Source organism: Lissotriton vulgaris, chromosome 6, assembly GCF_964263255.1.
Source record: "Lissotriton vulgaris chromosome 6, aLisVul1.2, whole genome shotgun sequence".
Lineage (NCBI taxonomy): Eukaryota > Metazoa > Chordata > Amphibia > Caudata > Salamandridae > Lissotriton > Lissotriton vulgaris.
In genome coordinates, this window is record NC_141694.1 from 901,477,766 (window position 1) to 901,495,126 (window position 17,361).

At 43.8% G+C, this 17,361-nt stretch overlaps 1 protein-coding gene across 1 annotated transcript in view; it reads left to right on the forward strand.

The window, feature by feature from the left end:
• The window catches only part of MALL (mal, T cell differentiation protein like), an 84,649-nt gene extending 68,307 nt beyond the window's left edge, over window positions 1-16,342 (forward strand). Inside the window, exons 3-4 of the mRNA XM_086926893.1 lie at window positions 13,167-13,310; window positions 15,369-16,342. Coding sequence (XP_086783019.1) covers window positions 13,167-13,310; window positions 15,369-15,431 — 207 coding nt within the window. The 3' untranslated portion in view covers window positions 15,432-16,342. The remainder of the gene's footprint in view (window positions 1-13,166; window positions 13,311-15,368) is intronic.
• Window positions 16,343-17,361: the final 1,019 nt, after the last annotated feature.

Genomic DNA, 17,361 nt, shown 5'->3' on the forward strand with positions numbered 1-17,361 from the left:
AAGGCCCTCTGTTTCCCCTCACAAACAGCATGGAACCAAATGACCACACATCCCGCACTCAGTAGCCAACTTCGGAAACCCCCATAAGTTGTAGGCAGTTCAAATACAGCTAATACTATTGAGAGTCCACATTATTCACAGTGTCACTGATAAAGTCACATGCAGCTGCAAAGCAGAATATAAGACGGCGACCACAAAAAGCCAATGTGCAAGTCACATTGCCTCAGAACAGAAAGACTCGGGTCAATACAACACATGCATGGAAACTTGTCAAACCTAACAAACCACAGGAGGTAACCACAAAAAACACAACACAAAGCATGATGTGGCGGCATAGTAGTCAGATACACATCGAAAAGACACAAATGTCCAAGCATTAACTGCATTGGATGAGCAACAAGTTAGTGCCAGAGGACATGTCCTTGGAAATACAACATCAGTAATTATGAAATTGGCCCTTTAGCCATGTCACATGGCTAACAAGCAATGTAGGTACCCTGGGCTGTAAGTGGGATGAAAAAACTTGGGGGTCTCTCAAAGGGGCCTGGCCAATGTAATGAAGTGCGTGGCCTATAAACATTTGACATAAATCTGTGCTTAGCAGATTGGGCTACCGCACCAGCGTTTCTCTGTCACTGCCATTGCACCCAGACATATGATACAACAAGTTACATGATACCTACTACAACTCTGGACTACTGGCCTTGTCAATGTCTGTCAGGGCCATAAGATAAAGAAGCAGCATCTATGGCCTGCATCTAACATAGGCAAATCTTCCACTCAAAGCCCTGATGACACCACAACAATGTTGCTGCACATGAGTCTCCAAATGAGGGAATTCCAGATACAAAGAGAATCCTCAAAGGATTTCACTTCCCCACAAGGCTAACCTGGCATGAGGTCATACCATAACTACTCCACCAGTGAGAAGTGAGGAGTGTGACCATGCGCACATTGATGTACCTCGTGTCAATGCATTCCATCTAAAAGAACGGACCACCTGTGGCAGGGCACAAAACAACTCATTTGTGTTGCGTTATCATCCTACATCAGTAGAGGCAAGAAACATTGGGATCGGTGTCTGCTGAGGAAGCTGCCACAATCCACTCGGTCTCTGTACCTCTCCCTCCCCAACTCAGCTGAAACACCTCAGTCACATGACCAGTAAGCATTATGATTGGACTGCATTTACCAGAATGCTAAGAGAGAACCTGTGCTGGGAGGTGAAGCAGTGTGCTCCCACCCCCCTCATGACATCAACATGGACATGACGGAAGTTGTCATAGATCATATAGCGCAGAACAATGAATTCCATAGCAATATGCCCCCAAGAGCCAGCATCACACCACATCCTATTATGTGGACGATGGTGACATTGTTGCATTCACACACTAAGACTTTTCATGTGACATGTGCGATTTTTGCATGTTTCACCACATGAATACCAGTCCCTGACAACATACCCACTCCCAATTTATTTTCCAAACATACTTAGCCGATCCTGCATGAGCACTACAGCTGCCTGCACAGGCCAGGTATCACATATATAGAACAGTTGCACAATGTGTCCTTTTTATGGCAATGAACTGCTAACTCCCCCATAAGTCATTGTGGATAGTCATTTGTGGTCTCACATTCCCACAGCGAAAGCATACTTCAATGAGTGTGCAGGCACAATGGGCCTCTATTTAGACAAGTATACGCTTCCACAACAGACCAGAGACATTCGACTTCCAGGTGTCTTCACCGTCTCGCGGGATTTAGTCAGTACTGCACACAGCTCTCCCTTTATTTTCGCAGTAAACTGACGCACAAACTATTGATAGCGTCTGATCCTGAAGGCTGTTGCACACTTTTTATCAGACTTGTGGGCATTTGCCTTGTCCCTTCCTTCCATGCTTTTCCGGGAGTACCACCGGGTGTCATTCCTCCACTTTGCAAACTGCATTTAGCATTTACAGATCATAACTTTGGCAATACAGCTGAGCGCTGGTTCTGAGATTGCTCTCCCACTATGTCTGCCTGTCCAGTGGGCCAGGACGAGCCCGGTCAGTTGCAACTATACCTTGACCGCATGCAGCTTCTCTTTTTTATGTGTCCCATTGGCTGTGCCGGGCATCAGTTATAAGTTAGTATAAAGCAATGGGGTGACCCAGTTATGTGCAGAACCTGGGGATTAGTACCCATCGGCTTATAGACCGCATCTAACGTATTTACTCAATTTGTCCCTCTTCTCAGATGAGAATAACATTTAATGCAAGAAATCAAAATAAAGCCCAAGAAACAGAAACTCATGTATTTTGTGATTTTATAACAAATTCGGTGAAAACAATGTATTCAATAAACTGAGAACAGGACATATATAAATGCATGCACAGACATATTATGTGTATTTACACTTATTGACACCTAATGTGAAGTGAAAATAAAGAAATCTATTTACATATCACAACACAATATATACATAACAAATGCACATATATTCAAGACAAAACATTTAAACACAGTGTGAGAAAAATGAAAATCTGATTCAACCCGACGTGTAATCGATCTGGTTTTTCGCGGTTGTTATGGGTGATCAATCACACTTGAAAGTATGCGTCGATGTTTCAACCCCAGATATTATTGCGATAATTTGATTGTCTAAGGGGGGGTCTTCTTCAGGACTATATGTAGATTATGTGTGTGGCCTGTTCAAGAAAAATGTGCGCATTTTAGATGGGGTTGGGCATTTTAATAATATACGGCAAGGCCCTGTGTCTTGGCTCACCTTGAATTAAGATTCCACCTGGATATCAGAGCATAGGTACTGTCAGCATGGCAGCTTGAACAGAATGTATATGATTGGCCTGGTAGATATAAATTGGGATGACCGTCAAGACCTGTGTTCGAAACAGAGCAGTCTTGCGAATATTTATACATTACGCCCTTGCAGGGGCTGTACCTGAATCAAAAAACAACTCTCCTTATAAGCTGGTTGTATTAAGGTTCAGTGCCATAGCGTGTCTGCAACTCTATGTAAATGAAAGATAGTTGCAATTAGTTGCCTTTTATGACTACATGTAGTCAGGATTAGTGGTAGATTGTTAGTGAGTACAAACATGTTAGCTACTAACCTCCGGCATCTGGCGCTCGGGGTCTTCTGTGATTATTCAACTTTTCTCATTTGAGAAACGATTGCCGGGGCCGATCGCCTTCTGGCAAAGCTTTTTGTGATGGACTCCAGGCGTATTAATGCCTTTGAGTTCTCTGTAAAGTAATTTTAAAAGGAAATCTTTATTAGTTAAGGGAAAGTATTGTGGGGCATTAAGTTCACCAAAAAGCGGGTGGAGATGATTACATCTCCGTCTTACCTCTGCCATTGTGTGACTGTAAATTGATCTCATCAGTTATAGTCTGACGTTTCGTTATGCATATTGCACCTGCGTGCAACCTGCCTTTTCCTGCAGAAGATGTCTGTTGGAGTGGGCCATGGATGTCTGCCTTTCAAACAAATACCTTGCTGACCTGGATCATGAGTTGGGGGTGACTCCTTTGTTGGCCCACGTCCAAGACTGCTTTAGTGAGACACGTTTATGGGATGCCATTCAATGTGTCAGGCAGGCTGACAGCTGCGCCTGTGCATTTGCGCAATGGCTCCTATGCAGGGAAGTCAGCACGCCCACCAGAAAGTTAAAATGCAATACGACGAAATAACCCATTCGACAGATCAAAGAGCAGAGACTTTTGCCTACGGAACTGAAGCCAGTGAAAAAATTTATTCTCTGATACAAGAGGAGACCTCAGAACCAAGAGTAACGCGAAACAAGGAACAACAAATCAAACAATTAATGTATTTAACACGTAGAGAAATCAATCAACGACTCCACGCAAACACCATGATAAAATACCACAAGGCACAACGAATCCCCAGAGGCCTCAGAATATCCCTAAGACCATCTCTCTGCAAAAACTCCAAACCGTTCACAGAACGGTGGTTCGCTATACTAAACAAATGCAGCTTAGACTTGATTTTATTAATCATTGAAGAATTGGCAAAAATATTGGAGGAATTGAAAGCAGAAATAGAGACAGTCACCGAAGAATTAAAAAAGGGCGTCACTGGAGAAGAGTTACAAAAGATCCTTGACGATATAAACACACAATTAGCCAACCATACACAGGAGGTGAATGAACGAAAACTGAGGAAATACAGAAGGGACACATTAGACTACAAGTTACAAGAAGTCTATACATGGGCTGAAATATATGCTAAGAGGAGACAAACGAGACAATATACATCCCAAACAGACACATCATCCACGGACAGTGATAGAACCCAGCAAAAAAAACCAACGATCAGAAGTACAACACCCGATAAACCAACCACCTCGGAGCCTTTTTTAGAAGTAGGCCCAACAGAAATAGAAGACCCAGGAGGGGACGCAACAAAAACAAAAGAAATAAATCCACCACAAACGAAGACTACCACGACCAGGAAAGACAGGAAGAAACACTGACGAGCCCAGATAACTTGGTATTGAACATCTCAGACCAAAACCTCAGTGCCTTGCAAATAAACACCTTACAACGAGGACTATCGTTCGTGCCCACAACCCATACCAACAAACTAGAACTCGAAGTAAGTCTTTTTAAACTCACACGAAAGATGAGGTTGAGACATTTTTTTGAGAACGTCATAACGGAAAAACTACCCACGAAAGATGATGAGCTTAAAGGTTTAAAAACCTCCAGCAACTACATGCCACCAACATCACACAAAATGATTGACCTCTTTGAGAACTTGTGCAAACAAGAAATCAACAAAATCAACACCAACAAAAGGTCTAAAGCATTGAACATGTCCAAAAAAGAATTTGGAGCCATAGAAAGTATAGCAAACAACAAAAAATTAATCTGTCAAAAAGCAGATAAAGGAGGAGCTACGGTGGTAATGAATAAGAGTTTTTATGAAGAATCCATGCAAGCACACTTAAGCGACACAGATACTTACATGGAAATAAACCATGATCCAACCACGGACATACGTAGAACCCTACAGATCTTGTTGAAACAAGCCACAGATAAGGGAATTATCAATGAAAAAACCAAGCAGTATCTAACACAAGAGAACCCGAAAAGTCCCACCATATATCTCGTACCAAAGGTGCATAAAGACCCCAACAAACCACCATGCCGGCCTATCGTATCCACCAAATTGAGTATACATGAACAAGTGGGCAAATTCATCGATAGGTACCTACAACCTCTTGTCACAAAAAACATCTCCTATATAAAGGATACCACAGACTTTTTGGTAAAATTACAAGCAGTAAAAATGGAACCTGACTGCATTATGGCCACCGTAGACGTAAAAACATTATATACGTCCATACCACACAGAGAAGGCCTGGAGGCCATCGAGAAAGCCTTACTACGCAGCACCTACCCACAAGATCTACAAATCTTTTTGTTACAATTGATGGAATTTACCTTGATGAACAGCTACTTTATTCACGACAAACACTGGTACATCCAACTAAATGGCACAGCCATGGGAAATTGCGCCGCACCGGCGTACGCTAATCTGTTCATGGGAGCTTACGAAGAAGAACATATCTATAACAACCAAGAATGGGCAACACACCTATTAGCGTACATGAGATTCATAGACGACATGTTCATTATATGGAAAGGAACACAGGAAGCACTGACACAACAACTGATGATTCTAGATGAGAAAAACGAGAGAATAAAATTCACATGGAAGATCGACAAAACCACCATTCAATACTTGGATGTGGAAATAACATTGAATAACGGCAACATCACCACAAACCTATACCGGAAACCCACAGACAGAAATAACTTATTACATTACACCAGCCACCATCCCACAACGCTGAAAAAACACCTACCGTTCACTCAATTTCTTAGGGTGAAGAAAGTGGTATCTGAGGACCAGAAGTGCCTAGAACAACTTGAAATCATGGCAGAAAGATTTTCCTCTCGTGGATATCCAAAAGAAACTATCCAGGAATCTCAAAAAAGAGCGCTTACCAAAACGAGACAAGAACTATTGACATATAAAACCACCATTAAGCCACAGAGAATAACATGTGTAAGTAAATACTCAAATGTCAGCTCCCAGTTCAAGAAAATCATTTACAAGAATTGGCAAATTGTGCAAATGGAAAGTGATTTCAACGGCATATTTGATCAACAACCCCTCTTTGCTCATACCCGTGGCAAAAACTTAGGAGAGCTATTGAAACAACCTAAACAGACCTTTCCGCATCAAATTTTCAGAGGAACAGTACCATGTTTGAACTGCGCAAACTGTCACAACATCATGAAGGGGTCAACGATAAATCACCCCATGAAAGGACACAAAATACCACTTAAAGTAAACGCCAGTTGCGACACCACCAATGTGGTATACCTTTTAAAATGCCCATGTGGAAGTGTATACGTGGGTCACACGGAAAGAAAACTAAAAGTGAGGCTAACCGAACATAAGAGTAACATCCGCACACACTCGACCAAATCAACGGTAGCTACCCACTTCACAGAAAAACGCCATAATCTAAATCAACTGAGAGCTTGCATCCTAGAGGTGGTACCAAAAAAAGAAGGAACATTGAACAAAAAAAACCTGCTCAAAAGAGAAAACCACTGGATATATTACCTGAACTGCCTTAAGCCACATGGACTCAATGATCGGACAGAACTTTTGTGTTACTTGTAACTTAGAGACAAGTACCTATTATAACATACGACCTGTTAAACATATCTTCCAGTAATTCATATAGGGGGCCGATTGATTTTCTCCACATGTTTAAAACACACCTTGCAACACCGAATACGTGTTTGTTTACTAATAGTTTCACTTTGCTAACACGCATCGGCAAAAAAACCTGCACTTTTATTGTCACTAAAGCTTTATTTTGTCAATTTCACGCTAGTCTAAAAAAAACGACCCAGCAAGGACAGCCTGCACCTTTAATGAAACCACTCCCATATAGCGACATAGAACGCATGCGCTAACTCCGCGGCGTTTCCTAACCCCGATATGCAGACTCTCCATTGAACCGGAGAGTACCCGAGAGAGATCGCAAGCAACTAACGGTGAGCTAAAACTAGACCCACAGAGCCAAAGCGTAAGCGGCAGCGCGACCCTTTTGTTAACCGCCAGTTAACTTCATTGCATATGCCCCTAATCAGCGTTAAAGTTTAAAGACGCGCGCATGAACACACGTAACCAGCTATGTCATAACCGAAGCCTCTAAACAGCAGGATAGCAATGTTTTAAGGACAGGCGCTTGAGTATACTAAGTTAAGCATGTTTATCACGTACTTTTGAGAGAGCACAAGTAGTGTTTATTAGTGACAAAAATTTGGTTCAATCACATAAGGTTACAATGTACATATTTCGTTTGTTTATAGATGTTCCCTGAAGAAGGTGACACATTTCACCGAAATGCATAGGAACTAAACAACATTGTTGCTACTTGCCATTAACCATCAATGTGATGACATTTTGAACCAATTGGAAATACAATTTATGTTGAACAAAACTACCTTTGTTTGGAATTTCATTTGTGAATAAAACTTCAGCTGGATTACACAGCATTAACACTGGTGCCATGGGAGACACACCTATGGGTTCATAGGTGCGCAACCAGTTTGTTCTACTACATACACTCCAGGAGGGGAGTGATTCCCGTGTCTGCACAGTAAAAACAGATTTAAAACAAGGCGGTGCACATCCCTCTTCCACAAAGTCCTATGCAATGCCTACATCGAACCTTTCCCAGGTTGCGATGGGATGTTCCTAGCAATCTCATGGTGCGAGGAGCACATCTGTTCCTTCATACTGCTGGATTGGATGGTGGTCCTCTTCTTTGAAGGTGAATTGGATCGTCTTTTGGAACTGGTTGTGCCTTCTTGAATTCGTAACTACTTTACAGCAACAGGAACAGTTGGTGACAAATTCAATTATCGTTACCCTTTCTTCACGCCTTCTGACAAGAATTGTCATCCTGCTCTCTGACTTTAGCCCTGTCTGCATTGGCTTGGACTATGCTGAGCTCTGCGGTCTGTTTCACTTGGTACCAGCGACCTGAGCAAGTGGAGGCTGCCATCTTACCATTGTGGACATTGTGGTCTGGCATGAGCCCGGCTACCATTATGCAGCTGTAGCGCACGAAGATTACTTGGTGTTGTTGTTTTGCAAGTACCCAGGGCTCGAGTCAGGGGTACACACAGGTACCTCTTTGCACGGGGTGGACGCCAATCCCCCCTGCCAGGACATTGGCCACCACAGGAATATGCTTAACTTGTTGAGGTGCACTTTCCAGATACCGGTAAACCTTCAGCGGCACCTGCACATTGACTGCTTTCCATTCCCAGCAGCAACATGCATGCAGCAAGGGAGCCTTTTTTCACCTCCAGCTAGGCCAAAGTTGAGGGGCCATTCGACCTCCTTTTGTTTGTATATGCTGACTGGGGGCCGCCTGGAACCTTACATTTAAATGTAAATGCCACAGAGGGAAACATAGGCACACAGCTTGCTTGCTCTTAACAGGTACTTAAAGGAGACATGCTTTTGCATTAGTTCTGTCCCTGTATATCAATACAGACACTGTAAGACTGTCAGATGGGTTAGTCTGTTCCAGTATTTGCACAAATCATGTTGGTCGCAATATTTTACTTCCTTAATAGCGCCACGTCGTGACGCTATTTGCATTTTTGTTTAGGACTTGTGCCCTGCAAGTACCTTAGTACATGTCTGTCACATGTGAGGTGTCCGCAGAGCTTGTTCTCTGTGCGGTCCTGGAGTACTGCCTTAACATTCTGTACATGGTCGGTGAACAATGTCCCTTGTCATTCTGTTCTGTTCATGCCATAGCACCCCGACTCAAACAAGTTTCACAGCTGCAAGGGGACACACATCTCCTTTAGATGACATGGGAATATGGGCTAGATGCCCCACACTCTGAGTGTGAGCCATCCAGTGACGAGAGCGACACAGCAAATGTGGTGTAACTTTCACCATATATGTGCAGAGTGATGGGTTCTGCTGACAAAGCCCATAGACCAGGGACATCCCATGCAACTCCTTCTTGCAAGGGGTGGGGGGTTATGTTGTTGTTCTACGTCCAGAGGGATTCTTGATGCAACATCTTGTTGAATTTTAAATGGATATGTCACTGTGGTTACTGGTTAGGTACTCATGCATTTTCAACCTGTTGTGGCACGTATGTTGCAAGCTTTGACACTGTAGTAAAAGCTTCGCATTTTGAAACGTTTCTTGTCTTCAACTTGTCTGCTTGTGTACAGGCGCTTGAATGCCTCAGAGTGAGTAAGAGAGCTAGTGAGGCAGTATGGCAATGGTGTCCTGAGCGTAGGGGTACGTAGGGGTGCTCAGTCCCTGCATGCACAAGTTCTCAAATCCTGTGCATAGTCCAGTATGTGTACGGAATATCATGGACATTTGTCATAGTCTGTGAGACAACAGCAAGGCACACAGACACAGTCATAGTCACTCATGTTAAATCACACTCAACGGAAGTAGTTGACCATGATCTGTTGACGCTGGTCAGGGCCTTTTTCCTCACCACTGTCATCGTCACTGGGCATGTGTGGGTTGGGAGCAGGGTGATGTTGCTGGTTCGCCAGATGTAGCAGTCGTGTCCCGACCCCGGATACTCTGCACACACATTTGGTATGATCCGATCTGCCTGTCATACCACTTGCACGTTGATGGAGTGATAGTATTTGCGGTTCCTATAGATGGGTTCACTTGCATGTGGTGGTATGGGACCAATGTGTGTACCATCATTGGCTCCCATCAACATTTGTGATGCCTCCCAGGCAGGTCTGGCTCAAGGAATCTTCATTTGTGTGGTCCAACGAGGCATTCAGGTGGGGCACTGAGTGCCCGATTTGGCACTTTTGTCTCTCACCATGCCTGCTTCAGGGCCCTCCTGTATCTGTCCTCGGATTTACAAGGGCCAGGGAGATTAGTTATTTCCTTCCAAATTCTCTTTCAAGATGTTATCACTCTCAAGTAGTGATTTTTCCATAAAAGGTCCTCCTGATGGGAGTAGGAGGTTTCCTGAGGTGAGAGTATCAGGCAAGTGATACTTCTCATGCTCTCACTCATGCCCTTCTCCTAGGATTCCGTTTGCCACCATCGTCCAGCGCACCTCATTGCTCCATAGCCACTCACTCATGTGCATTTCATCTGTTGTATGGTTGCTACTGATGTCAGTGTGGGCTGTGACAGTACTTTACATTATACACACATTGTTCAGAGACAATCAATTATGGAAGTATGGAAGTACATCAGTCACAAAAGCCAATGAGGATTACAAGGTGTTGTAATCACATAGCATCCATACTAGTGGCAGGATCAATGAGGGCGTTTGGTCAGGAGCCGTACTGACTCAGGATGTGTGTGGGTACATTTACAGGCAATGGCAGCTGGGCAGACTGCACACCACACCAGTACGTGAGTTGGAAGTGCTAGGGATTACAGTTATGTTTGATTTGCAGGACAATAGACACCTCCTATTGTCTGCCTACATCATTGGCCCTTCACAAGACAACACCTGGCCAAGAGACGCCAGTCAGATGTCAAGGGATATTCAAGTGGGGTTCACAGTTTGGATGTTTCTTTAGACAACATTGGTACAGTGCAAGAGACCTTTGTCCTTTTTGACTCCTTCCCTCATTTCAGTCCAGGCTGGCTATGAGGCATGACAATGTATATAATTTCACTCTCCTTTTCTTGGACATTCCATGTGTGTGAAGACTTGGCTCATAGGTCTCACTCTCTCATACCTTCACAGTGTAGAAAGCAGCTGGTCACTGTTCTAGTTGTTCGGATGTACCTGCCACTCCCAGAGGGCTGGCTTACCCCGCCCCCGCAGCCACCCATCACAGGCGTCACTGGACATGTGACCCTACCAACAAACGGAGCACGACACACGTACCCTGGGCCAGTTCACCTATACATGTACAGTGTCTATGTGGTAACTTGATATGCATCGGGGCCTTGTGCCCCACAACATTACACATGGGGTGCACCAATCACTTTAGGCAAATGAGTTGGGATGTGTGATGTAATTGGCAGAGTGCCAATGCAAATGCAGTATGTATTTGCATGCGCTGTAGCTGGCATCCACAGCGATGACACGCATTGGCCCCAATTGAATGATGCAGGGTTGCGCACGCAGCTTCCGGGCTGCCGCGGTGTGACACACACTGTGCAAATGAGCGATCAGCCAATGGGAGCCTTCGACGGCATACATATTTTGGAATTGCGGTGTGCGTGCTCTGCAAATGCAGGGCTCGTCATTGGCTCCAATTGCCTTCCGGGGCACTGAGGGTCACTAATGGGGAGTGGGCAGGCCTCACGCTTTGCATTTACCAGGTTGCCACATTCATCGTGCTGCTGCCATGCTTGCTGGGAGTTACGGTTGTTCAGAGGTTGCATGCATGAGGATGTTTGGTATGTACCCCTGCTGTTGAGCGCAGCAGCGTTTTGTCTGCCGGAGGTGCAGCAGGTGGTGCAGTGGGAAGGCCTGTAGCGCAGGATCCATGGCAGCTCCAGTGGTTTAGATGGCTTCTGTTTTGGCTCTTCCTCTCCGTTGTATTTCTGTCATCCGCAACGTGGTGGGTTTTACGCGGCGTTGGAAAGGGCTGTTTGCAACATCATAATCTGGTTGGAGGACGAAACGTGTTTCCGCACGCCGGTCCTGCTCCTATTGTCTCCGACCGCCACCCTTGCGTAAGCAGAAAACGTGCGGAGCTTGACAGACCGCGCCGGACGGTAACTGGCCTCTGTGGGACCATTGTAATTTGGTGGTCGCAATGACCTCACCTGGGGCAGGGAAATTAACGTTTTTCCCCACCGCCACCAGCACAGGTGGCCTTACATCCAGCATCGTAATGGGCTCCATAATCTTTGAAAATAGTGAGGTGTAATACAATATTTGCACTAAATTGTACTGAGCAAAGCAAATGAGCCAGAGCTCTTTTGAATGGGTTCGGGAGTAAGGGGTTCTCCCAACAAGCAATTTCTTTTTAAATGTGCCAAATTCTGCATTTTAAAGAAAACTTTTCAGATAGATCTGCTAAAAAGCTGTGGGTATGAAAGGGCACTGATTAACGATATAAGTCCGTTCACAGGGAGCCAAGCCAAAGAAACCTGCTGCTCCAAAGGAGTTTTACCCCTTATTTTTCAAAATGTGCAGCGGGTGCGCCCGTATGCCAAATATATCCTCCATTGTGCTAGGGCTAGCATTTTGCCATGGGTACCACCTATATGCCATGGATGCCAACTTATTTAACTCTAGTATCATAGGGCCAACGTTTTGCCATGTTTGTCTCCCTCCTATGTGTCACAGCTGTCATCCTTTCTGCCAAGAATCACCTCCAACAGGATAGTGGCAGCATTTTGCCATCAGGTCCTATGCAAAAAACTACCACCAACGCCACCATGATCTCATGGACGTATGTACACCTATACAATTAGATCTGTTGTTTCCATCATTCCCTCCCTCCCAAAACCTCACATACCCAATCCTTTCCCTCATTCTCCGACATGTTACTCATTTTATATGTGTGTCTGTATGTCCCTATGCACCTTGTTTCCAAACAATATAAATTGATAAAAGTAATGATTCGCTAAGTATATATTTGTAAATGTAGCTTACACCTGCAAATAATAGCTATTTTATGAGTATAAACTCACTTTCCAAATTCACAAAATGTGGTTTACATATATAAAATGTTATAATCACATGAAGTTTTTCGTGTGAGTAAATTTAGACCGGGGGCAGGGAGTGGGCATTCCATGTCAGAAATATCTTTAAAGTTTGTGCCTGCGTGCATGTGATCTTGTTGTTGGTATTTACAAACTTTTTCTGCACCCATTCTGACCCAGGAAAAAAATAGAAGTTTACTTCTTTCAAGGGTAGGAATGAATCCCCTTTCCTGATAGGAAGGATACTTGAACACCTCCAAATATGGGGAGGGGGGTGTGCAAGGCAAGGGTTTCCAGTTCGAGACATAAATTTTCCCTTTGGGCAGAAAAGGGAGAGGAGAGTGATGCATTAACTCATAATCAGTTGTTGACTATTGTTTGATATTTAATATATGCACCCTGCTTTTTCCAGGATGTTATTTATCATGGAATCACCGCAATCTTCTACTTGAGTGCTGCCGTTTTGCAAGCAAATGCAACAATATACTGCGTTGATGACATTAACCTGCATTGCAACGGCTTGTTGGTTAACTACCGCCTCAATACAGCAGCCACAGTAAGTATAATGCCTCAATTATTTGGTTTAAGGTGGTTTTTGTTTCACCTGAATGTGTGCGTTGTCATTTTAGTGGTTAGGATGGACACTAATGTTTTAATGTCTGTATGCTGAAGCAGATCACCAACCAATCTGACCTTTTAACTTTTAACAAATCACAGCACAGGAGGACTATATAACACAGTGGGCCAGTGACCCCTGCGAGATTGCTGCATGCCCATCTTTTCATGGAAAGTCTGCTGCATTTTTTTGAAGACAGAGGGGCATATTTACAAGAAAGTGACACAGCACGACACTGTAGGCCATTTGACTGCGTCACGCTGCGCCACTTTCAAAGTACAAGGGTGCGTCATATCTACAACAATATGTCACATCCCTGTGCTTGCACCTGCATTGGCGACCTATTGGCTGCCAAGCGCCAATGTAGGCACCCTTGCGCCATGGTGCAAGGGTGTCTGCATTTTAGGGAATATTGTTCAAACATTCATGTGAGGTGTTTTCCTCTTTCTATGCATACTGCAAAATGCAACACGCATAGAAAGAGGAAAAAACATGGAGATTTATAAGTATTTCTCCTCGTTGCGCTTCCTTGCGCCTTGAGGCTTAGGATTCTGACTCATTCTTAGGTTTTTTAAATGTTTCAAATCTGGGAAGACAGCAGAATCCATGGGTGTTTCATGAGAACAGCCACACCCATGACACGCCTCTTTCGCGCAATGTGCTGCGTATAAAGGGGTCGTATTTACAAGGCCACGAAAAGCCACGTAGGCGTTAGGTACTCCTTGATTACGATCAAGGAGTAACTAACACCAAAGGCACTATGCTCTCAAAACCTGGCAGTGGGGCTATGGCTTTGTGTTAAAATATTTAGAAAATTCAAGGATTTGTGAAACTTGGATGACCTAAGGCCAATCCCCAACCCCCTTGGGGTTTTTTTTGATGCACACTGCGCGGCTGGTGCATCAAAAAAGTGATACACTGGCGGCACAAGTGGCTTGTAAATATGCTTCATAGATTAGTTCTGATATGTTGAACGGTGTACTGTTATAAATGCTGGAACACTGGCTGCCCTTCTAACAAGAATACGTCTTTATATTTGCACAGCCAATCGGAATAGCTGCGGGCAATGTGCACCTACCTGATATGATATATGGACCAGGGGGTACAAGCAGTTCGAACACAAGGTTTTACTTGTTTGGACATCCAACTCGTGTTTCATTTTAGTCCAGTTGTACAGTGTTTTAGAATTTTATTCAAAGGCCATCCCACGGAGACCTGAACCAAATCATGCACGAAAGAGAATGTAGGGCCTCATTTATGAAGTCCCTTGCACCATCGGAACATCACTTTTTGTGACATTCTGTGGCGCACGAGCCTGCCCCATATTTACTAGGCAGCAGTAAGCCATTATTTTGGCTTAATGCTGCCTCGTAAATATGGTTCCCTTAACGCAGTTTTCTGCGTTAAAGGGGCATGCAATGTGTGCTGCTGCAGGCATTCCCAGCAACATCCATAGCATTTTGATACTGCCCTAGATTTAAGAGAAATCATAAATCCGATGCAGCGCCAAAAACATACGATGAGGCGTAAGGGAGGCACAACGAGGAGAAATATCTTTATTTCTCCTCATTTTTCATTTTCTATGTGTGCTGCATTCTGCAGCACCCATAGAAAAGGGAAAAAAAAACTCTTGTGATTGTTTTTGTAGAGGAAGGTTTCCCTTCCTGCACAAAACAATCCTCCCCTCAACGCAGGCACCCTTGCACCAGTGTGCAAAGGTGCCTGCGTTGGCACATGGCAGCCGTTGTGCACCAGTGCAGGGGAACTGGACAGAAATGCGCTGTATATCATGGATACAGCGCATTCCTGCCCTGTTCTTTTACTGTAGGGCAGCGCAGCCGGGAGGCCTGTGGCGCTGCCCTACGGTAAAACCTCATAAATGAGGTCCTTCGTTAATGCGGCAGTAAATGTGCACATGCTCAAAAAAATTTAAAGTGCCCTATATTATTAGTTCTGTTACCTATCTGCAAATAACTAATTCTTCACAATTTGTTTCAGGTGTTTGCCTTCATCACGACACTTTTTTATACTTTACATAGCTTCCAGTCTTACGTGCAATAACAATTTTTGGAAGCAGTTTGGAGCAGAGCCATGAAGACACGGGACAGCGAAGTTATAACTGGGATTCTGGTCACGCACCTGCAACTGAATTGTGGCCCCAAGAATAAATCGTGTAGAGAGAGATATTTCTTCTGAGCCTACAGTCCTATCGACAACTATCAATCACTTTGAATAAAAAATAAAAAAAAAACGGTTGTAAATATGTAACATCTAATGACGGCATTACCTGTGCTAAAACACTGTAAAGTGCAGTCGTGTACAGAACAATTCCACGTTGTCACACTGAAAGTATTTTTCGTTGAACGTATTGTATGTATAAGTAGTGTGTCCATAAACACTGGCCCTAAGCCAACAATATTGTTTGTGAATCTAATGTTTGCACCCCTTAGCCGTTGCGCTAAGAATTGCTGAACTGCACACCGTCAAATAGTAGTTGAATCGCCCTTTGCAAATTTCCCTACTTGCTTCACACAAAAGCGTTTCCAAGTATTATTTTGTTTTTATTAATGTCTCGCTGGTTTTATTGTATTTATTGCTTCTCTTGATGTACTGTTACCTGTCCCTCTCACGTCTCTTCCACACTTTAAAACAGTTACTCAGTGGTGGAAGGGTTAGTGGTCCTGCTATGCAAATTACATCATATCAATTGTAAGTGTGTCCCTTTAAGAGGAAACCTTTCATTGGAGACGTCAGTGCCAGCAATGTGAAAAAATACATTTGCTACCAGATACAAGTCTAAATATGATTACTTCCACCGATCTCATAACGCTTCAATAATCCTACCAATGGAACATTGACAATCAGAACATTTAACCTGAGTTGATCCCATTCCGTTTAGGAGCAGACAGCTGTATCTGAATCTGGATCCTAGAGACAATCAGAAAATAAAAATGCATTTTGGCAAACCTGAACTGTAGAGTGTGTGTCAATTTTTTTATTTTTTTTTAATTTCAACTTGTTTTATTTTTATACAAGAATACATTAGCAATTCTGTTACAGGGTTAGCATATGTAATACCAAGCGCAGTTTATACACCAGTGTACTAAGACATTATGTCACTTTTGTTTAGCAAACCTCACATGATGATAGTTAGAGAAAGAGAGAGAGAGAGGCAGGCAGAAAAAGGCAGAAAACAAAGGGGGAAAGAAGAGGTAGGACACAGGCAAGGAGAGTTACATTTCTTATCAATTATATCTGACATTCTGTGGAGATGTTGGCACACATGTAGGCCGGTGTTGGTAGGGCTCCCCCTTTGTGGCAGGCCTGAGAAAGCGGCATTGGTTGGGACCAGTTAAGTACAATTGTCTGGGTGGTGCATTCATGGGGGGTACCAGGTTGTGTATCGCCGGCATATCTTACTGTGTCTTAATTTTGGAGCATCATTGTTTTACATGCAAAGACTGAAAGAGAGACAGACTCAATATCTAACTTCAAAACCTCATGAAGGGGCCATCATCATCAGTCTTTCTTTTTGGACGTGTTTTGCTCCACTGTCTAGGTGGCAAGGATACTAGTTCCAAAAATCAAATATAATATAAAGTAAAGCAATGCTGGGATACTAAGCCTTGCATTAGACCGGTAAGTACAGTGTGCTAATCTCAAGCAACACCGCATTTTAGAGCAAGAGCTAGTGTTGATGGCACTTGGCTCTGCGCATTACCCAGTCGGTTTCTACCTCAGTTCAGAAAAGACCTCAGGAAAGACCTCAAGGCATGGCTCTTCGGATGACCCTAGTATGCTACGGAGTCAGCCCCCCCCCCCCCCCCCCCACCCCCCTTAGTACCTTGAGACCCTCGCTGGTGAGTAGCTGCACTTTACAAACCCCTGATTGATTGATTGGTTTTCTTGGGCCCGTTCATCGAGCATTATGACAAATAAGTAAGATTTTAGTCTTAAAGATGCCATCTCTGTTTATACCTCGGGTAGTGAA